Raw genomic sequence first — 20,154 nt, 5'->3', positions numbered from 1 at the left:
GTTGAAAAATGCAAGTTGTTCTGATTATTGTTGATAACCTTAAATGGAAGGCTGTTTACACTTCATCCTAAAAGCATGAAGAACTCTTAGAGGTTTCTGAGGAGGAGAATGTTGGCTTGAATTGGGCAGGGAAGCCAGTCAGGAGAAAAGGCCATTGATAAAAGGCAGGCATGAGCCAATACAGCCTTGAATTTGCCTGGTGGGGAATAAAAAGGGACAGGTGCCAGAGACACTGTGTGTGGAGATTGGGTGGGGACTAACTGGATACCAGGGGCTGAGGACAAGGTCATCTGTCCATTCAGCAATTGTGGTCCCTTCCCTGCTCAACCTCTGCCGTGCTCCTGGGGTCTAGCGATGGAGTGAGATGGCCCATTCCTGCCCTTGGGAATCTGTAGCCACATAGAGAGACAGGGTAGGGTGCCCTGAAAGAGAGGAAGGATGGGCAGGTGCACATCTGAGAGGTGGCAGCTGAACAAGGATTGGAAGGTGACACGGGTCCCCAGATTATGGGTCTTTAGTTTTAGGGGGCGCTGAGTTCGCACAAAGATGAAATGAGCTGGGTCCTGGTTTGAAGTCTTGTCTCCTGCTTGGGAGAAGGTTGGTGTTGGTGAGACAGCCCAGCCTGTCACCCTGCATGGCCACTCTCTGCTTCTCTAGGATGGGAAGACTCAGTGGATTGAGGTGTGGAGGGTCCTGTGTGACTGTCAGGGCCCTCAGGGCATATCTCTGAGGCATGCCCCTGTGACTCTGCTGGGTAGCTGAGGGCTTGACCAGGTGCAGAACTTGATCTGTCCTTTGATTTCTTCCTCCCCAAACTAATTGTGATTTGTGTTAGATGAGAGTGCAGTAAACGATAGATGACAGTAAAATATCCTAGGGATTATCTCATATCTGTAGGAAAAGTTGTTCTGCTCTGCTCCCCAGGAGAGAAGTAGTGATGGATGGATGGAAGTTAGAGGGACACAGCCCTTAACTTAGCCTTTGTAGCAAATAGAAGGACTAAGAAGCTCAATGTAATTCCAATGCCCTGTGAGCTGGTTGGTAACCCACATTTTCTAGATTATGAAGATTTTCCAGCTCGAGATTTTGGACACTTTTCCAGGAAGACCTAGAGTGATTAAGACGCTTCTCTGAAATATCCACATAAGTTATTCCAACAGCTGCTCCTTCCTGGTTTGAGAAAGTTTCCTTGTTTCATGCATTGCTCTAATGTTTTCAAATCCTGACTCTTTTCACACAGAGTTGACAGGTGAGTGTCCTGTCAAATGATGACACTGGTTTTGGAGTGAGGAGGGGTTGTAAAAAGGAGCCTTGAGGATTAGGCACTTGGGAAAAAAATGACTTAGGTCAGAGAGAGGTACCTGGCTGGTGATGTCCAAGGCACCATCCGGGTCCTGATTTTGGGGTTGAGGGTGGGAGTGAGGAATCGGATGAGTTAGGTGATGTGGCAGTCAGGTTCCCCACATATAGAGCTGGGAAGGCTGGTGTGTGTCCTGGCTACTGTCCACCTGGGAAGGCCTCCCTGCAGGGCCTAGGCTGTCCTCTGAGCCCTGTGTCCTCTGCTGTCCTCACATTCCTTGTGTCAGTGGGCAGGGGAACTGGTTTCCTTCCCACTGGTCTATGTCTCAGAAGAGGAATCCTGGGTGTGCTGATCTTTGCTCTAGGAAAATTTCCCAGAAGGATCCAGCTCAAGGATGGTCTTAGAGTCAGATTGTCCCTGATTTGCAGTGGTTCAGATTTGAGCCTGGGCCTGGTAGATGGTGGAGCAGGGTCTGAATCCCTAGTTGACTTCTTAATCCTGTGACCCTGGCTAATCACCTTGATTTTTCTCAGCTTCAGCTTTCTCACCTATCAAGTGTGGGCATCATGGCAGACCCCAGTGTGAAGTGCAAGTAACAGTGGCAGTCAGTCATGTGAAATGTGGGTTACACTGGCAGTCTCCTGTGTGAAGTGCAGATGACAATGACAGTCTTCTGTGTGAAGTGCAGATGACAATGACAGTCCCTCGTGTGAAGTGTGGGTAACATTGGCAGTACCTTGTTCTGTGGTTATGAGGATTAAATGAAATCAGGCATGTAAAGTACTGGCATGGTGCCTGGTACCAAATAAAGAATTCAATAATTGTTAGCCACTATTATGCTGTTCTTTTTCTCCTTTAGTAACAAAATCTCTTTTCAACATGTTAAAGATGATGTTCCCAAAGTTGTCCTCAGTATGCTTTTTCTGTAGCATTTTGAATCTGCGTACCTAATGGTAGCTTTCTCAGTGAAGTCAGGCACTCCCTTTCCTGTCTCACCAAAATCTGATGAACACTCAGGAGGTCTGGACCACAGGGAGAGCCCCCACACTGGCAGTAGTGTCATGGAGATCTTGGAGACAGACCTGCAGGGCCTGGGTCTCAGGGTAGATCTTGGTGCTGACTGGTTAGGTAGGACCTGGGTCTGTGAGGTGGCTGAAGGCCGGGCAGGGCAGTAGGGTGGGCCTTGGAGGAAGCAAGATGGTTCCCTGCAAGGCCGGCCCAATAAAGGCTTAGGTATCCCCCCCATTAACCCCTCATGGCCCTGCCTCTGGTCTTACCCCTTCTTATCTCCTCTCTCCCCCGCCTGCCTTTCAGCCTTCCTGCAGAGGGAGGGCTAATGGCTTGGGACCCTGGGTGACTTCCCCAGGGGATGCCTTGCTTGGAGTTGGATTACCTTGGTCAGATCGTGCTTGGAGACACTAGAGTGAGGTGGACTTTGTGGGTTGCTTGGGAACTTGTCCCCACTTAGGACATTGTTTCTCTGGGGTGTGTGGACTGTGTTCTCATCAGCTGACAGCTTAGAAGTGCACCTTTGCCCAGAAGACAAAGTGTGTGCTGGCCCTCCTTGTGTGTGCCTATCTAGAGTCTGAATGTACTGGCCCTGTGTGTGTATTTTTGCATATGTACACACGTGCTTGTGCACATGTGTATGCTGGCCTGCCTGTTGGAGGGGAACCTGACTCGTGCAGTCACCCTGGTATGTGCAAGTGGAAGAAGGACATTACAGTTTGTGTTGGATGTGGACTTTGTGTGTTATAGTTTTGCCTTTTATGGGACTCCCCAGCTTACTTTGGGGTTAGTCTCAGGCTCAAGTGAATTCCCACTGAGGGCACAGCCAGAGCCCATGTGGCCCTTGGAGATTTCTTCAGGCCTTTTTATTTTAAGGCAGAGATGCACGTAACCTTTGCATTGCTCCTCATATCACATCAGTTTTAGTACTAAAACCTCTTACCAGAAAGGAGAACTCTCGAGTCAGGAGCAGCAAGATAGTTGCAAGACTCTGGTCTCCTTACCTTCGCAACCCAGCAGGCAGACCCTTCACTCTTCTAAAGCTTCTAAAGGGCAGTTTGGCCTTTGCTGCCTTGGTTGTCTTAGAGCAGGATTTTCCAGGTGTCTGACCCCCAGCGCAGTTTCCTTCCTGTGCGCTCCTTAGATATGCTGGCTTTTGGACACATTGAGCAGAACTCCCAGTGGGCAAGCCCTGTGTCCTCCTGGTACCTGCTAGCAGCCCTTCTGTGACGATTACGTGATAGGAAGTGTCCATGCAGGGTGCCGGGAAGTGCTCACAGCTGAGAGAAGCCAGGTGCAGCCCACCTTCACCTCCATCTGGGTCTCATTTTACCCTGTAGGTTTGAGGGCAGTGAGCACAGTTGACAGTTCTCTGAATACCCTTCCCAAGGAACAGCCCCTCTGTTCCTGGCATCCACTGATCATACTTTCATTGTTGGGTACATTGTCAGGAAGATATGGCATCTGTTTACATCGTTTCTCAATTCGTTCTTAATTGTCGTGTATAACATAAGCCACAATTTAATGGTGGATGTTGCCATTGTTATAGTTTCTTCCCTCGCACTTTGCAACATTTTAGTCAGATTTTTGTGATCACTACAGTGCTTCGTCATCGGAGTTCGCAGCAGTGATGAAGCATCTATAGCTGGGAACCAGCTCATTGGCCTAGACCCTTTGGGTTGACCATGTGGCCTCAATCAAGACCATCGGTGCTACAGTGTGGTTGGTGAACAGCTCCATCTTTGTCCAAGAAGTTACCAGATGGTGTTGACTCTTTGACCTGGCCCCTAATGGTCAAAGAAACACAATTCTGCCTCTTAGGGAAGCTTAATTGGTCAGATAGTTATAGGTTGTTCTTATTTGAAGACAGTGTCAGATTTCTGGAATTCTACCAAGTCCACCCTCTTGTCTGAAACTTGGATTAGGGACATCTGGAAGGGTTGTGGGTAGAAGATGCTGACCCTACCGCCTGAGTGCTCACTGCTCTGAATTTGGATCTAGGCAGATCTTTTAGTGTTCCGGAAACTGCCAGGTTCAAGAGACTAGTCACTTGTACCCAGTCTCCTGTTGCCTGGGGATCAAGATGGCAAAGGCCCTCTGAAGCTCCAGGTTTGTCCAGCTGGAGGGAGGCAGGGGCGGTTAGAGGTGAGAACTGGAACTTTTGCCTGTTTACCTTTCTTCAGTGAGATTTTTGCCTTCCTACCTGCTGCTGCTGACTGCAGCAGTTGGTCTTATCTTGTATGTTGCAGGGATAAGTTTTGTGAACTACTGTGAGTAGATGTTGTTTGGATTCTAGGACTATGAATGTCTTTTCCTTTAGGCCCAGGTCTTTATTTGTAAACAGTGGGGCTGCCCCAGAATGCTGTTCCCTCTGGATGCTCTTGAACAACAGAAATTTTCTATTCTCCCTTCCAAAGAAAAATTTTCCAGAAAGGTAAGGTTTTTAAACTTGTGGGGAGCATCTGCTGTAGGTTACAAGATTGTGCCGGATCTAGCTGCTTAGGCACCATATGTTTGAAGATGGCTCAGTGATGGCCTCTATGCTGCACCTCAGAGACTTGGGGGATTCTCTGGTCTTTTCCTTGCCTGTGAATATGCAAATCAGGGTTGGTGCCTTGTCACCAAGTGAGGGAGTGAGCAGGTTGCTGGGCTGTCTTCAGCACATGGAGGAGGTGCTTAAGTGGTGGCTTCGCTCATGCTCTCATGGCACATACAGGCCCAAGATTGCGGGGACTTGAGTTGAGGTAGCACATGGTACCTGTGGCTGGGGCTCGGGATCCCTCAGAGGGAGCAGAGGACATCTTGTCCATTGTTGAAAGGATTCTCGTCTTTCCAGGAGGTTACCTGTGTCATAAGGTATTGTCATGGGGTCTCTTGGTGTTATTGTTTTCCATGCAGCATCCATTGGTCTCCGCCCAGGGCCTGGGCCTGGCCCTGCCTCACAAGATAGGTGGAATTGGTGCTCAGAACTTGAAGCGGATACAGTGTTTTCCTTTTTGGTGATGTGGATTGGTGGGTGTGCTGTTGGGCTAGTGGTCTAGGTCTTGTCTAGAGTTGGACACATTGGAAGCTCAGGGCTTACTCCCCTGGTTAACCTGTATAAGTCTAGCCCAGGTGCTCCAGGAAATAGGTTTGGGTTGGGCTCTGATGTCTTTGGCTTCCTTTCACTTTTAGGAAAAGTTTGTGCACAAGACACGTTAGTCATCTTTACTATTTACCTGACAGGTACTTTTTGACTCCCTGATTCACGGCTGTGAGATAGGGCTGGAAGATGTCTGCCCAGGGAGTCAGAGTGCTATAGGAGCTAAGAGCTGGGGTGAGATAGGCACACTTGAAGTGCATCTGAAGCATTACATTCACTTGCTCTATCTTACCATTCTGAGTCTTTATAGTGCCATTGTCTTTTTGTGTAATTTATTTGGAGAGTGGTGGGAAAGACTAGTTAATAGTAGAAGATGTCAGGCACATGACTGGTCTGGGGAGCAGGGTTTTAGAACCAGACTTTTGGCTGTGGTATATCAGGCCCATGAGCTTTGTTTTGTATACACTTTGTCCCCAAAGGGTTAAAAATAATTTGAGGAGACATTGTGCTAAAACAAAATAAACCGAACAAAAGACAAATACTGTATGATCCTGCTTATTTGAGGTCCCTAGTATAGTTAGATTCATAGTGGCAGAGGTGGAATGGATGTGGAATTAGTGTTTAATGGGGACAATTTCAGTTTTGCAAGATGAAAAAGTTCTGGAGATGGATGGCTGCACAACATTGTGAATGTACTTAACACCACTGAACTGTACTCTTAAAAATGGCTTAGATGGTAAATTTTATGTTATGTGTATTTAACACAATAAAAATGGAACCTTTCTGAATTCAGAAATATCCTTTATCCTCATGAGAACATTCACTTTATTCTCCAAGAATTAGCTTAGGGAGAAAGGAACAAAGACAGTTACGTGTGATGGCTTACCATGCACCAGATACTCCGGGATTTAAAAAAAAAAAAAAAAAAAATGTGTGGTTCTAGGAGGCTCATTGTAACATCATCTTGGGAGTGTTGAAGCACAGAGATTCCATGGGTGTTCTTTGGTCCGTAGAGGGGTGGGGCCTGGATGTACTTCCTCCAGCTTGGTGGGGCGACACAAGACTCCTAGATTCTTCAGGGGACTTCAGAGAACAGAGTCCAGGAACATCTGAGGTCTTCTCTGCTCCAGCTCTCAGCTGGGAGATCAAAGGTATTCCTCGTTTTCCTGTGGCTGTTTGTCAGAGAATTTCCTTTAATACGGCACATCTTGGTGCATGTACACAAGAGTGGGAGACACCAGTTCCTAGGTCCTTGTTATTAACATAGAAGTCATTTCCTCTTTTGTTCTTGTGACATTTTCTTCAGGATGTCCTTTAATATTGTAATGCACCACATCCTCAATGCTAAACACTTCCAACATTTCACAAAGTCTCAGAATAGTCTAGACGTGGACATTTGATTCTTAGGTATTTTAAATACCAGGGTTTAGCTGAAGTTTTGAACTGCTGTGTGGACTTGCTTGGGCAGCTGCTGGGGACCAAGAGTGGAAACACTGAAAAGAACCTCTAGAAAGGAGTCTATCTTGAGGAACAGCATTAATCACACTAGTAGAAGTAAGAGCTAGTTGATTCTGTTTGAGAGCCTGCCTAGTTACAGGGCCTGTCACTTGGTCCTCAGAATGGTCTTGAGGCCTGAGGGGCCACCCGAGGGTCCAAGTGGGCTCATACAGCTTGTGATTCATCAAGAGGGAGCACTGGAACAGGATGGTTTGGTGGTGTGAAAGGGAGGGACTGCTGGAATGCCCAGGAGAAGGGAGGGGTATGGTTGAGTCAAGCCTTGGAGAGGACAGGGATGTGTTGGAAGGACTGTGCTGAGTGTTTTACGGTGGGATAGGAAAGGAAGGGCGTGCAAGGTGTGGGCGCATGGGTGCTGGGGTAGCTCACAAGCCTTAGTGGTGACAGGGGAGGCCCTTCCAGACACAAGGCCTCTGGAACCTCCGAGTGCCTTTCTCTAAATAGCCATGTGTGCAGGAGACAGGAAGAGCTCCCCCGTGGGCTGTGGTGGGCTGTGGCCTTGCGTATCTCCATGTTGCTTCTTCCTGGATAGAGTTTATATTTATATTATGTTTTTGCCTCAAGTCCATGGTGGAAACATAGTGTTTAGATATTTATTTATAACTCACGGAGGATGCATTTTGCATTTCTTCCTGTGTGCATTGTTGGGCATTGGATAAGGAGAAGAGCAAGAGCCCTTTCTCTTGGAGCATTTGAGAAAGAGAACCTAGTGAAATGCTCCATGTCAGATGTCAAGTTTCAGTTGTGCCAAATGACGGGCTGTAGTCCTCAAGGATGGGTAGGGGCTGGTTGGGGAGAGCAGGCCTGAGTAACAACAGGCGCTTGTTTCTGAAGGATGAATGGGAGGAAGGGCTTTTCCAGTGGTGGGAACTGCATGTGCAAATGCTTGGCAGTGGAGACAGGCAGATGTGGGTGTGAAGAATCGAGACAAGGCCAGGTTGGAGACAGGAGTATGGTGTGTGTGTGTGTGTGTGTGTGTGTACACACACATATGTGTAAGCCAGATGACTTCATAGGGTCACTTGAGCCTAAATGCAGGCTGGGCCTTGAAGGCCATGGTGAGGTGTTATGAGCATTGGAGGGTTTAAGAGGCTTTAGGAACAGCCTCATTGGTGCAGCGTGGGGAGTGGATGATCTGTCCCTCAGTGAGGCGGCTGTTACTGTGGCTGAGGGAGGACAAGCAGGGATGGATCAGGGACCTGGAGGGCACATACGGCTGTTACCCCAGTGGACACCTTGGCTTGACAGTGTAGACAGGCCAGCTCTGGTTGCCAAGGATGGGCTTGTGTGGCCTTGCTGTTGGCTCTGTGGCCCTCATGGGGCTGGTTCTTTGCCTCTACGGTGCCAAGTCATGCTCTCCTCTGCTCTGCGGGTTAATGAGGCTCTGTGCCTTGGGGAGAGCAGGTACTACTTTGTCCCCTGGGGCCAGCATGGTGCTGGAGCACTTCCTTGGTGTGCCTCGGCCCTTACTTTTTGTTTTGGGTCTGCCAACGTGCCTGGGTCACTTCTCTCCCTTTAATATGCTGCACAGCTTGTCAGGGCTGCAGTGTCTTCCCGCTTTCAAAAATCAGTCAATATTTTTGACTTTGGGACTATAACTCATGGAGGATGCATCGCTGCTACTCAGCTCTGGTTTGTAGGTGAAGTAGCTGTAGACAGTGCACACTCGGGTGGGCGTGGCTGTGTCCCAGGAAAACCATTCACAACAAGCAGGCCCAGGCTGTTGTTTGCTGACCCCAGATTAGAAAACTGAGTCTTCAGCTCAAGTGAATCCTTCCCCAGCCAGCCAGCACACGTTGGAGCAGTGTGACCTCTGGGCGTCCTTTAGATGCTCCACTGTTGCCTTGCCTCAGTTTCTTCCTTTTTGATAGGGCTGACCAGGGAGTTCCTCTCCTTGAGAGTTTGTCAGTGCACTTGCTAAAACTGTTGGCAGAGAGGGTCTAAGTGACCCTTGTCTTCAGGGGTATTCAGTTTGTGTGGAACAAGTGGACGTTGTGGACCTAGGGGTGGGAAAAGGTGAAGGTATTGTTGGATTTCACCTTGGAGGTTTTTGGCCTAATGTCACGTTCCCAGGACTGGATTGGAGCCAGGGTGGTAAATATTTGGGAGCAGACACAGTTGAAGAATTCTAGAGACAGCACAAGTGTTTGGTGAGTGCAGACGGTGGTAGGAGGCCAGAGGTACGCAGCTTCTATAGGGCTGGGCCTCGGCAGGGTCGATGGGCCCTTTGGGGGTGCTTTGGAGAGCCCAGGCTTCCTGGTCAGGTGCCCACGGCCCCCGAAACCTGTTCCTGCTTTGGCCATGGGTGCTACAACCTGAATGTCTCAGAACCGGAGCTCCCAGACAGCAGCCGGTGTCTGGGCAGGGCTCCTCCCCTCAAGTTAAAAGGGAGCCGACCTCACTTGCTTGAGCTCAAGAGGATGAAACTGCAACAAAAAACTTCTGTTGCCCAAAATGCAGTGACTTGATTTCATGTAAATCACCATGGCTGCCATCTCACAAAGTGTGATCTCTCTCAGACTGGGAAATCGTTGTGTTGGGGTGGGCATAGATTTGGGGGGTGTGTATGTGTGTAAGTGGAGTACCCAGGTGCAAGGTCAAAGCCAAACCATAATGATTTATCAAGGGAGCAGAAGAGTCTCTTATGTGTTGGTAATTGTGTACTTAAGGGTTACTTGATACTGTTCTAAATGTATGGGTTGGAAATAAAAACAGTAAAAGCTCTCTAAACCCAGCCAGTGTGGGGTGGATGGCAAAAACAGTTCAAATGATATATCAGTGAAAAGAGATTACAGTTTATTTTAGAGAACTGTTCCCAGTTATGGTTCTAAGTAGTCTCTGCTTGGTTTTGGCTTCTTTGCGAATTTCACACTAATTGTATCTGAGGGGCTGCTGCTCCTCAGATTGTTTCTTTCTTCAGAGTTAAACCATCCTGGCTCATTCACCCATAAATATTTATTGAGCACCCGGTATGTGTCTGACACTGTTCTAGGTGCTTGGAATAAAATCTGGCATCAGGCAGACAGACACCCCTTTCCTTCTGGCATTTACGTTTTTGTTGGGTGAGAAAGTCCATAGACACAGTAGCTGCCTTGTGTGGAGTGTGTGGAGAGGCCAGGGCTGTGGGAGAGAAGTCTGCACAGGGTGGGCCTCTGCGAGGGAGACATTTGAGCAGCGACTTGGGACATGTAGGGGTCAGCCATCTGGGGGGAGAGTGACTGAGGCAGCTAGCACAAATGCTCTAGTAACTATCGTTAGGATAGGCCACATACAGGCATTTCTGAGGAATTGTGTGAACTGAATATATATAGACTGGGTATTTGTTGACATTCAGGGATCATTGTATAGTAGTTATATTTTCAAAAGTCCTTTTCAATTTGGGATGCAAATTTAAGAATTGATTGTTAAAATGATAAAATATCTGGAATTTTGTTTACAACATAAAAAGACCCCAAGATGGGAGGGTGCCAGATGTGTTGGAGGCATGGCCAGAAGGCCAGGACGGCCGGAGCAGGATGAACAAGTAGGTGGCAGGCAGGCTTCCAAAGCCAGGAGAGGAGGGAGCTTCATTCTCAGCAAGCACAGCGTCTTCAGAGGGTTTCAAGCCAAGGAGTGAAAGCAGAGGAGTCAGTCTATAGGTCTCTGTCCTAGTAGAGAGGATGACGCGGCCCGTGGAGGTTTGAAAAGCGGTTGAACCCAGATTTATCTGATGGCAGAACCAACAGGATTTCCCAATGTATTGGATAGTGGGGTAGTCCAATCAAGGGGGCATCTTCCGATTTTAATCTGAGTGAGTGGAAGACTGGATGTGCCATGAGTTGAGGAAGAGAAAACCGTAGTGGAGAGTGAAGGTCTGAAGCGACCTTAAAACTTCTTACCTGTTGCATTCTACTCATCATGCACTGTGTTATAACAATGTTAAGATGACCTTCCTCCTTGCAGGGTTAAGGTTAATCCTCAAGGAAATGTTATCTAGTGTGTCTTCTGGTCTCATGGAGTAGGGTGTTTGGATCTTTGTCAAAAATCGGTTGTCCACATGTGCATGAGTGTATTCTGTTAGTCCATCTACATGTCTGTCTTTATGTCCATATCACATTGTCTTGGTTACTGTAGCCTTATGGTTAAGTCTTAAGCTTAGGTAGGGTAACCCTTCCAAATTTATTCCTCTTTTTCAATGTTGTTTTCACTGTTCTAGGCCCTTTGCATTTCCATATAAATTTTACAATCATCTTGTTTCTACAAAAAAGTATGTTAGGAATTTTCGACTGGAAAGGCAATGAATCTGTGGATCAGTTTGGGGAGAGAATTGATACCTTCTGATCTATGGACAAGACACGTCTCTCCCTTTAGATTTTTGTTCATTTCTTTCAGGAACGTATATTCCTGTAGTTTGTTTATAGGTCTTGCACGTTTTTTAAAAATTGAATTTATCCTTAAGTATTTCACATTTATGGTATTGTAAATGGATTTTTTTTTTTTTTTTTAAAGCTTTGAGTTCTGGTTGTTTGTTGTCAGTATGTAGAAATGCCATTGACTTTTATGTGTTGACCTTGATCCTGAAGAGAGCAGGTGCTCAAAATCCCCAGGGCCCCTGTTTCTGAGGCTTCTCTGTCCATGGCAGGGAGAGGCTACAGCTCGGGAGATATAAAAGAACTAGGATTAATGGTATTCACTGCATTCCCTGAATGGGGCCAAAAAGAGCAGCAGAAAAGATCCCTCTCTCCAGGAGCTTGTCCTGGTGGTGATGGCTGCAGCTGGCCCGGGCCTCAGTGAAGAAGATGCTGTGTGCTCCTTGGTGCCCAAAGTTCTTCCAATAGAGTTTACTGATATTTGCTTATTTTGCAAGTTCTCCTGTGGGAGTGTTTTCTTGCTGCCCATGAGGCGTGTGTGAATCCCTGTGAACTTAGTTTAAAAATAAAGATTTCATGTCAGAGCAAGCTACTGGTTGTCATGTGGGCACAAAGTATGACAACAGTGGTAATACTGACAATATTGGCCATGATACAACTGACAGCACTGCCCGGGAGTCCAGAATTTGGCTAGGTCAGTGGGTTCAGCCTATGTGCCTGGAGGCCTGCACCTTTTACATCACAAAGGGGAAGTTCTGGGGCCAACAGCCTCTTTGACCTTGGGAGAGTTCCCACATTCTCGAGCTTTAGTTTTCCTGTCTGTAAAATGGGCAGCCCCTTCGTTCCCTGGCCTTTGTAAATCCTGTGGAGATAAAAGTGGTAAAAGTGTGAGTTGTCCCATGAAGCTGAAGCTGCCTCCGTTTGAGAAGTGAAGTGTGCTCATCCCTAGGCACATACACCCTCAACTTCTAAGGGCAAACCATGCACTGCTTGTAATAGTGAGTGGTTTCCCTGGGGTCTGTGCCAGAGAACACAGTCCGGGGAGCAAAGAGGTCTCATCTGGAGAAGGAGACCTGGGTGACCCTGGGCAAGTTCCTGAGTGTCAGACACATCAGATCCCTTATCTGTAAAATGAGTATTATTCTGTAACCTGCCCTAGGGTAGTTCTGGGGAATCATAGAGACACTTAGTTTTTAGTACAGTACCTGGAAATCACTACTAAGCATTTATTAAGTGTGCTGGGCATTACTGTTTATGCTATTAATGTCATTATGGTTACAATCAAAGCCTAAAACCATTTTCTGTGTTTTTGACATGTTGGTGTGTGGCTGTGTACCACCTTATGTCTCTGCCCATATTGCAGAAGATAATATCTGTGATGCTAGTGTTTATTGGTTAGCACCACATTGGGTTATAGGTCAAAGACTGATAGATGTTTATTTCCTCAGCTGCCCCCTGTGGAAGGTACCAGAGATAGAGATCTGGTTGAAATTTAAAATTTTACTATGTAATCCCTGGGGTTGGAGGGCTTTAAAACTGATGGAATGTTCCAGAAACTTTCCTTGGAAACTCATGTTTCTTTTTCTGACCCTCACTTTAGATTGGTCAGCACGTGGACGCAAGTTGCCTTTTGACGTAGCTGCCACCATGGCCAGCTGGTAGAACCAGCGTCCCATGCCCAGAAGCCAGGTGAGTGCTTGGGATCTGGTATCTGTAATGAAGGCTCCGACTTGCCCAGTGGGCTTTTTAGCTCCTTGAACATTTGAAACTGAGCACTGCTTCATAAACTGATGGCCATCTCCTAGGGGAGATGGAGAGAGGCAACTCCCTCCAGGATTGTGTGCTGGACTGTTTCCATGGGGCCATTTAGGCCCTGCCCACTTCCTGTAGGGAGGGCCTTTGCTCTCCCCTTGTGTCACAGGGGTCACTCACTTGAAAAGCCCCAGCCTAAATAGGATGAGCTGTCCTCTCTGAGGATCAGGGGCAGAGGATAATCCTGGCCAGGTGGCCTTTGCCCTAAGGCCATTTATGTGATTTCCCAATGCTGACCAGAACAGGGAGAATTTTTCCTTAACCATCGTCAGCAGTGCAGGGCCTTGCACTGGTGCTTGAAGCTGGTTGCCCTTATCTCATCCTATGTCTGTGGGAGAAACTGAGCCACACCCTCCCATCCCCCTTGCTTAGAGCTCTCAAGTGCAGGCTCTATCAAGGGCTCTTGGGACCCAACAGGCCCAACAAGCCTGCTGTCATCCAGGTGGGATTTTGTCTGTTGGCAGTAGGGCCTAGCCAGTGATGTTTTGGCAGAGGGCTGCCTATCTGGAGAAGAATGCAGAACCGAGAGTCATCATCAGACTTGGAGGCCATTTAGAGACCTCCTGAGTCAGTCAGCTGCTTCCTCTTACAGCCCAGCTGACAGGTGACTTGCCAAGGGGTGCATGTCCTAAACAGTGTCATAGGTGCATGGGTGAGAACTGGCTACTCGACTTGACCACTGGGCTGACTGCATTGTGTGACAAGAGTGCGGTCGGTTTTGTGAGATTTTACCTCTTATCTTCTTATAGCAAGAAAATATGGGCATGGTCAAGTAATCCTGGTGACTGGAAAACATTTCCAGAATGTTCTCACAAAAACAAACTACCAGTGTTTAAAAAAAATTTTTTTTTAATGAAATATAATTTGCATACCATACAGTTCACCCATTTATAGTATACAGTTCAGTGAATTTTTTTGCATATTCAGGAGTAGTGTAAGCACCACCTCTATCTGGTTCTAAGACCGCTTTCATCACTTCAAAAAACAAAAAACAACTCCATCCTCATTAGCCATTCCCCAACCTTCCTCCCCCAGCCCCTGGCAACCACTAATTTACTTTCTGTGTCTTTGGATGGATTTGCCTATTCTGGTCATTTTATATCAATGGAATCATATGTCATATGACCTTGTGTATTTGACTTCTTTTGCTCAGTTTAATGTTTTTGAGGTTCGTCTACTTTGTAGCATGAATCAGTGCTTCATCCATTTTGATGGCTGGGTAATATTCCATTATATGGGTGGACCATATTTTGTTTATTCATCTGGGATGAATGTAGGCTGTTTCTACCTTTTGGTGATTGTGAATATTGTTGTTATAAACTTTGTGTGCATGAATTTGTGTGAACATGTTTTTAGTTTCTTTGGTTATATTCATAACAGTGAAATTGCTGGGTCACGTAGTAACTCTGTTTAAGGTTTTGAAGACCCTCCAGACTGTTGTTTCGCATTTTATCCCCGCCACTTCCCATCTGCCTTCCTGGCTTTCTGCCCCAGGCCCTTAGAGCTTTTTGGAGACAAGTTACTCAAAGTCTATTATGGTTTCCTAGAGCTAGTTGAGGATCATCGGTGTTGACTGCGGTGGTCCTGGTGGTAGCATATGATGGGGCAGCCATAAAGAGGGTGGACCTGGTGCTTGGCTGTCAACAGACTGTGAACGGTTGTGGCATGTGATTGGTGGTCAGTGTCAGACAGGCAAAAAACACCCTTGAGTAATTATTTTTAAAGATTTATAAACAGGTCAGCTTGTGTGCTTTTTGTCGTGGGGTATAAGTCAGCTCAACAAATCAGTTGATTTTAGCTTTTCTTTGGTTAGCACCATCCCACACCCACTTCAGTTGAACCCATTACCTGTGGTCAACTGTGGTCTCCCCATTCCTGTCACCCAGGACCCACTGGGCACAGAGGGAGGAGCAGGGTAGAAGGAGGGCCGGCTCTCAGCAAGCGTTGAGCCTCACACAGTCCTCAGCCAACGCCCACATTGTATGTGGTTGTTGGTGTGCACACAGACGGTCACACTCCCTGCTTGGGCTGATGGACGTGGTTCACCCTCGAAGTTTGCTGTTGGGTCCTGTTCGTTCTGCAGATACACATTGCTTTTGTGTCAAGAGATGTGCCTTGTGCTGGGTGTTCAGGATCAAGAATAGGTATGACTTACAGAAAAACAGTTCACAGAAAGAGTTAATGTAGATGGTCCTTAACGAAGGTATGGAAGATGTTCAGTCTTCCTGATATTAACAATAATGCTTGTTGGAACTTCTTCAAGACAAATTTTCTGACCTTTTGTCCACAGAGGTGGACACTGTACCTCTGTGGCACCAACATAAGTTGCTTTTGGGGGTTCATAACTCCTCTGAGGGAGACTCACCCTGTACTCCAGCAATTCCACTTCTAAAAATGTATCCCAGAGATACACTGTCAAAAATAAAGAGTTTTTATACGGCAGTTCATTACAACATTCTGAATTAGCAAAACTGGAAATTACTTAGATGTTTGTCATTTGGGGCTGGGGACTGATGAGGTAGAGTTGAGCCCCTCAGTGAAGGAAGGACAGTTGCCTTCACATGACAGATTTTCTAGGGTGAAATGACAAGTGGAAAAAAAGAACAAGGTGAAGAATCAAGAGATGTAGTGTATTTACTTTTAAATAAGGCAAGGAAGGGGGACATGAACATGTGTATTTGCTTACATTTAATTTTTAAAAAAATGAAAGTATAAACCATAAATGAACCATATGGTCACTTCTGGGAGGAGGAATGAGAGGGGACAGAGTTACCAAAGACTTATCCAAGTTTCCTTTCCATGTAGCACCAGGTGTGTGTTTTACATAATTATAAAATAAAAGTATGTCAGATGGGGGTTGGCAATCCTGAACAACCAAAGCAAAATGAAATAAATGAATCTAGGTGAATGTCAGTTGTGACTCAGATTGGTCACTTAACCTCTCAGACAAGATTTATTTCACGCAGCTATAAAACATAATAGTTTGAGCGTAAATGTTTTTGTGAGACCATGAGGGCAAAAAAAAAATTTTTAAATCTTTAACTGTTTTTAACAATCATATTTTTAGTTTTAGGTTAACAATACCAGTAATCTTACTATTATATATTTTAGAAAAAAACAAAACAGTAATTAATGTCTTTAAGAACCAGCATTTTCAGCATCAAGGAAAAGTATAAATATAAAATCAAAGCATTTAAGTTAAAATGTTTTAATTCTGAGTCTGCATTGGAATATCTCAGATGGTACTGGGATTGTGCCAGAAAGACCCCCAGGTGTTCCCCTGGCCATGGGTGGGACAGGTGAGTGTGAGGGAGAACAGGAGTCCCTGAGTTGGAGTATCAAATGTGTTAAAAATCCACAGGTTCATGCTAGTGCTCGAAGAAAAGGAAAGACTCTGGTCTCTTTGAAGGGTGTTAGGGAACCAACTCGTTTTGAAAATTGGTAGAGGGAAAGAAGCAAGTATCTATTACCTCTTTATGGACAGAACTCACAAAGAACAAAATAGTGGGTGAGGGGAAGTTCCCCTCAGAGATGGATCAGCGTTGCCCTGCAGAACTTTCTGGAATGTTCTGAACCCACAGTCCAATGTGGTACCTGGGATAGTTTGACTAAGGAAGTCAAGTTTTAATTTTATTTAATTTTAATCTATTTAAATAGCCACATGTGGCTAATGCACAGCGCAGCTATTGACATATTCTGGCTAATTAAAATGAAGTGATGGAATTACGAGTTTATAAGTTTTCAGACACCTAATGAAATGGTGGGTTCCAACAGCAATCTTCAGTGGCTAGCCCCCAAGGAGGGCACATGTGCTTTCCGGAGGGGCGTGTGCTTGGTTGGGCCTCAAAATCTACTTTATGAGAAATCAGGGAGGTAGGGGGAGGGGCAGTGTGTGTGTGTGGTGTTATACCACAGGGACACCACCAGCAAAACCTGACTGGGAAACAGCACAAATGACCTAATTTCTTCAATGTGTGATTGAAAGCACGGGGCGGGGGGTGGGGGGGGCCGGGGTGGGTGGTTGGGAGGAACCTATAGATTTCAACTAAGCGTGACTGACACAGATTAAGGAATGATTGTTAAATTGTTGAAGGTGTGATTGTGGGATAGTGGTGGTTTGTCCTCTGGGGATAAATACTGACCCACTACACTAATTTGTAAATGCATGTTACGTAGGATTTGCTTCACAGAAGCTAGTGGAGTGTGAGAGACCAAGACTGGTCATCTGAATACTGTGAATGGTGGGCTCCTGCAGTTAATAGGTCTTCTCTCTCTACTTCTCTTGGGTATGTTTGCAATTTTCCATAATCAAAGTTTACAAAACAGGCTTGACCCAGGCATTCCCTCAGGGAGCTTTATGACGCAGGGGAGGTGGCCCTTTACAAATTGAGGGTGGTTAGTTTAAAGTCAAGCAGAAAACCTTCAGAGATTCTGGAATTGCTGTGATGGGCCATGGCTGGTGTCCAGTCAGGTGGGACAGCCTCTCATTATTGTATTCTTATTTTCTATAATAACACACAGCTACCCTTCCTAGAGCCCTTGGAAAGCATTAGTGATAAAGTGGGTGAGTGCTGTTCCCATTTCTTAGGCAAGGAAGCTGAGGCATGTTGAAGTGAACCAGGCATCACTCTTGTTCGACTCGATAGGCTGTGATCAGTTGGCACCTTCTGTTCTGTGAGCCTTGGCCTGCCCCTGTGCCCCCCACACACACCCGGAGGGCTTCTTATCACCACCTGTGCTTCCTCACCTCAGTACTCTGACAGCTCATACGTTGTTTTCAGACCGAAATTACTGTATTCTTTTTTTTTGATGGTATGCTTTTGAATTTTTATTTATTTTATTTTTTATTTTTTTAAATAAATTTATTTAAATTAGTTTCAAGTATACAGTACATTGGTTAGACATCTATAATGTTCATAAAATGATCCCCCATCATACTAATACTATCATACTAATGCTAACTTAGCCATCATATTAATGCTAACTGCTTTCCCTCTTTCGTGCTCCCCGCGCTCAACTATCAACTACTAATTTGTATTTCTTTAACCCTTCACCCCATTCTCCCAGCCTCCCAACCCCGCTCCACTCTGTCCATCACCAGATTGTCCACTATATTCGTGAGTCTGGTTTTGCGAAATTATTATATTCTTTATTAGAGACTATTCTCACCTCTCCATTGGTGTCGTCCGTCCGTAGTAGCTGTAGCCAGTTGAGTGGATAAAGTAGGTAGTTAGCTAGTTTTCTACATGACTTTGTCTTATAAAAGTAGTGCTTCACAAATTTGAGCCTGTGTGCCATCTAGGGATCACTGCACCTCCCATCATGTGTGGGACCTCGCCCCTCGGAGCCTACTTGCTCTGATACTGCCCATCCCTTGCCTCCAGGGGTGTCCCTGGGGCCCAGTCAGCCCTGGTCCCTGGTAGAAGAAACTAAGCACGTATTTGGATGAAAGAATGGGTGAAACCCCTGTGAGACCGAGAAGGTGGGACACTTGGCAATGTGAAGCCTGTGATGAGCCTGACTTGAATAGAACTCTGAGCTGGCCCAGTAACCCTCTCTCCACCTTGGCTTTCCGTTGGTAAATTGTTCCCTGTGTGTCCCACGTGGTCATACTCTAGGACATCGGCTCCTTTGCTGGGAGATGGTTCTTAGTTCCCACATGTATGATGGGCTTGCTGCACTGTGAACAATAGACAAGTGATACACAACGGGGCTGTAGAACCGTAGACAGGGCTCTTTGGTGTTTGGGATCTTGTTCACAAAGGAGTCTTTCCTTGAAGTGGTGATTCTCTGCTCTTGGGGTCAGATTAAACCTGCTTTTGTCTTTTAGTAGTTTAGCAGCTCTAAAGGGATTGTGCCTCTTGGGATTAGAGTATTTTGTTTTGTTTTTATTTATCCTGTCTTGAGGTAAAATTCACATAACATGAAATTCACCCTTTTAAGCATTTTAAAGTGCGAATGCATTGGCATTTGCAATATTGTGCATTCACAATATTGTGCATCCATCACCTCTAATTCCAGAAGATTTTCATCACCCGAAAAAGAACCTGTACCCATTAGTAGTCACTCCCTGCTCCCCCATCTCTGTGCTCCCCAGGGCCCTAGTAACCACTGATCTATTTTCTGTCTCTGTGGATTTGCCTGTCCTGGGCATTTCAGATAAATGGAATCATGCACTCTGTGGCCTTTTCTGTCTAGCTGCTCTCACTTAGCATGTTTCACAATTCATCCATATTGTGACATGAATCAAAACTTCATTCCTTTTTATGGCTGAATAATATTCTATTGTGTGAACTGACCACATTTTGTTTATCCGTTCATCTGTTGATGGACATTTGGGTCATTTTTACTGGAATTGGGTTGTCTCTTTGTTGTTGTAAGAGTTTCTTTATATATTTGGGACACTAGACCCTTATGAGACAGCAAATATTTCCTCCTATTCCTAGTGTTGTTTTTTTACTCTCTTGATAGTGTTCTTTGCAGAAAAGATGAGTTTTGATGAAGTCCAATTTATCTTTTTTGTTCATATCGTGCTTTTGGTGTTATATCTAAGATTCTGTTACCAAAATCTAAGATCATGATTTATCTAAGTATTTTTTTCTAAGAGTTTTATACTAGGTTTACCTTTTAATATTTAGGTTTTTGATCTATTTTGAGTTAATTTTTGTATATGGTGTGAAATAAGGGTTTTGTTTGTTTGTCATTATCTTTTCTATTGGCATGAAGACCCTTTGGCTTATTTAAGCAGGAATGGAAGTGCGAGTTAGCTGGGAGTTCTGAAAGTACTTTTTCTTAACTTTTTAACAAATACGTATTGAGCACCATTCTGTCTTGGGCCCTGGGGTGGTAGCCCCAGGTGTTCCCTATTCTCTTGGGGGTATGGAAGGACACACAGATGAGTAAATAGAATGTCAAATGATGAAGTGGGAAAGGGAATGGCGACCCATTGATGGGCATGTGTGGACGGGGGAGGTGCATGTCATTTGCTGTCTCATCTGAGACCTGAAGAGAATGTTGTACAGAGACCTGGGAGAGGAGCCTTCCAGGCAGAGGGAGCAGGAAGTGCAAAGGACCTGGGGTGGGAGTGA

At 45.8% G+C, this 20,154-nt stretch overlaps 1 protein-coding gene across 9 annotated transcripts in view; it reads left to right on the top strand.

The window, feature by feature from the left end:
• The window catches only part of GATAD2A (GATA zinc finger domain containing 2A), an 86,260-nt gene that overhangs the window by 21,114 nt on the left and 44,992 nt on the right, over positions 1-20,154 (top strand). For 7 of the 9 annotated variants that reach the window (XM_011366706.2, XM_011366704.2, XM_023534574.1 and 4 more), the window contains one exon: positions 12,855-12,943. The exons of the other annotated variants lie outside the window; for them this stretch is intronic. Coding sequence is in view for 4 of the 7 variants with exons in the window: in XM_011366704.2 (XP_011365006.1) it covers positions 12,929-12,943 (15 nt within the window). In the remaining 3 variants the exon portion in view is untranslated. Of the gene's footprint in view, positions 1-12,854; positions 12,944-20,154 lie in introns of those variants that run through there. 9 annotated transcript variants of the gene reach the window in all.

This window comes from Pteropus vampyrus, unplaced genomic scaffold (assembly GCF_000151845.1).
Source record: "Pteropus vampyrus isolate Shadow unplaced genomic scaffold, Pvam_2.0 Scaffold126, whole genome shotgun sequence".
NCBI lineage: Eukaryota > Metazoa > Chordata > Mammalia > Chiroptera > Pteropodidae > Pteropus > Pteropus vampyrus.
The sequence above is the reverse complement of the archived record's forward strand: the minus strand, read 5'-3'. Positions and strand labels throughout refer to the sequence as shown.